At 30.6% G+C, this 2,800-nt stretch overlaps 1 protein-coding gene across 1 annotated transcript; it reads right to left on the reverse strand.

Moving 5' to 3' along the window:
- Window positions 1-991: 991 nt before the first annotated feature.
- On the reverse strand, window positions 992-2,095 carry LOC104217409 (putative phytosulfokines 6). The gene is made up of 3 exons (XM_009767646.2): window positions 1,911-2,095; window positions 1,714-1,781; window positions 992-1,319 (listed from the first exon to the last, which is right to left on the reverse strand). The coding sequence occupies exons 1-3, from the start codon at window positions 2,002-2,004 to the stop codon at window positions 1,206-1,208; spliced, it is 276 nt and encodes a 91-aa protein (XP_009765948.1). The 5' UTR covers window positions 2,005-2,095; the 3' UTR covers window positions 992-1,205.
- Between the last annotated feature and the right edge of the window lie 705 nt (window positions 2,096-2,800).

A 2,800-nucleotide genomic window follows, 5' to 3' on the forward strand; every position in this document is an offset into this window, starting at 1 on the left:
TTTCTCATGCTGCTGTCCCCTTGTGAATTCTTTCTATTCAGAAATAATTTAATCCACCCAAAAAAGGCCTTGGGAAATGAGCCCCCTGGTTAGATAAAATATTACTCCTGCACCAAATTGCTTTTTATTTTGGTCCTAAATAAATGTCCATTTATATAATTAAGAAAAAATTTAATTTGTTTTTTCAAAATTATCCTTATGTACGTATCTCTAAAAAGTTATTTACTCCTCATATTTGAGAAGAAAAGTAAGTGCTACTATAACTATAGTGTAATATTTAATGAAAGATAATTTAATCACACTACCTATTTTCGTCTAGAATTTAGTATTTTCTTAATAGGCGTGTCTAAAGTAAATTGATCACTTATTGTGGATCGAAGAGAGTAGTACAAGATCTGTCTCCCCCGTTAGAATTTCAATACACAACATCGAATCAAAGATCATCTATTTTAATGTTATAATTCTTGTTTATATGAGTTGGATTGGAAGTTCAATAGGTGTATATTTTTTCTTTTGTATTTTTTCTTCCGATATTTAGTACCAACATTGAGGTCTGAACAAATCGGATTCGCGCATGAAAGTTTTTGAGTGAGGGTAAAAAGCTCCATAACAAAAGTAATTTCATGCCTAATATTCGAATTCGAAACCTCTAATTAAGGATAAATTTACTGGATTACTAGAACCATTCAATGGTTTAATAAAATAACTAAAAAACAATATGTTACTAAATTTTTTCTCAAACATATGTAAAATACAATTTCCAGCTGTGCATTTATCATTTAAAAAGAGTAAGTTTATAAGTTCGAAGTATTGCAAAAGTACTCCGTCTTGATTTATATGTGACATTTCTTCCTTTTTAGTCGATTACAAAAAGAATGATTCAACTTTAAAACTTTTATTTTACACTTTTAGTAACACAAATTTCAAAAATCTTACTTTATTTCACATAAATTAGAGCAGATGGAGTAATAAATATTAAGACTCACAAGACTAATTAAATTTTTGACTACCTTCATAGCTCACAAAACATAGTAGTACTACATCTTATAATACATGGAAATTAATACAAGTGGAGTATGATTCTCAAGTCCAAGAGTTTAACAAAGTTCCTTTGTAGTCTAAATTTATAGTTACAAACTATAGAAAATACTAATTATCCTTAACAAAAGTTCTTTAATTCTTCTTTTTGTAGAACAAAAACTTGTTCAAGGCTTTGGCTTGTGTTGAGTATAAATGTAATCCAAATGAGCCTCTGCAACCATTCTTCTCTTGAAACAACCTTCATCTTTTTCTTCACAATATTCTTCTATCCCCACGAGCTGTTGAAAAATATACCAAAAAAGAAAAAAATTAAAAAAAGAGAATTACAAGCTAGAATTTATGTGAACTTAAAGCTTCATATATATACAACAATAACAAGTACGTCTCAGTTCTAAGCAAATTAAGGTTTACTATATAAATTCTCATTGACCATGTTGGCAACGACACAATTAACGGTTACGTTATAGGTTCGGTCGAACCCAATAGGTTTGGACCAAATATTGTATTTATCTTAATTTTTTTCCCAAATATATACAAAATTTTAATTTAGAACTAGTGATTTAAAAGTACTAGAATTCCAAACTCATAAATATCAAATCCTGACCCCGTCTCTGCATGTCGGTCTATTTAAGCTCATAATATTCCAAAAAAAGAAAAAGAATAAGAACTTACATCGGTGAAGTCTTCAACTTCTGAGGAAATTGAATAGCTAATTCCATTAGATTCAATCTTCTGATTATCTGCGGAAAGTAATTAATTACTAATTAAAATTTATTTTTGTAAGCTCCATGCCTAGAGCTTTGCATGTCAAAAAATACTAGAAACTATTTACAAGGTAAAAAAATGAAAAATAAAAAAACATTCCATACCTTGAGAATTTGTAGGTAGAAGACGAGCTGATGTTGTGTAGGAAATAAGCAAAACCAGAAGAGTAAGAAGAAATAGAATATTTCTTTGTTCCATTTGCCTTTGGTTGGTTTTGTTTTAATTTCTTCTTTTATTGTGTATATATATCTTGTGAGAGGAGAGAGAGAGAGGAGGGAGAGAGAGAGGAGGGGATAGAAGAATTGAGCTGGTGGGAGTTGTATAAATAGCAAGAATTTGGAGAGAATGCCACTAAATTGTTGGTCAAAAGCCAAAACACGTTAAGGAAAGGAAAAGAAAAGAAAACTTGAAATTAGTTAATAGTTATGAACGTAAAGTTGCGTATAATAGATCCATGTAGTCCGACCTTTCCTCGGACCCTATATATAGTGGTGAAATTAAAAAATAGTCAGATTTATAAGTGGTAATTGAAAAATAGCCACAGTTTCAAAAGTAATCGAAATTTAGTCACTTTTCATGTAAAGATAAATTTGAACGAAAATACTGTTCAAAATCCGAAAAATATTCCAGCATAATATACTGGAGTTCCAACATAATATACCGGTCCAGCATAATATGCTGGAAGTTCATACACATGTGATCCAATCTCCAATATATTATGCTGGAACTTTCCGTGTATTGGAGTTCCAGCATAAGATGCTGGAAGTTTTTACACATGTGCACTAATCTCTAGTATATTATGCTGGAACTTTCCGTGTATTGGAGTTCCAGCATAAGATGCTGGAAGTTTTTGCACATGTGCACCAATCTCTAGTATATTATGTTGAAATTTTTCGTGTTGCAGCAAAATAGTGGCTATTTTTTAATGACTTTGAACACGCTGGCTATTTTTCAATTACCAGTTCGAAAACTAACTAGCCCGTGCTATTAGATT

The sequence above is a fragment of the Nicotiana sylvestris genome, chromosome 7 (genome assembly GCF_000393655.2).
Source record: "Nicotiana sylvestris chromosome 7, ASM39365v2, whole genome shotgun sequence".
NCBI lineage: Eukaryota > Viridiplantae > Streptophyta > Magnoliopsida > Solanales > Solanaceae > Nicotiana > Nicotiana sylvestris.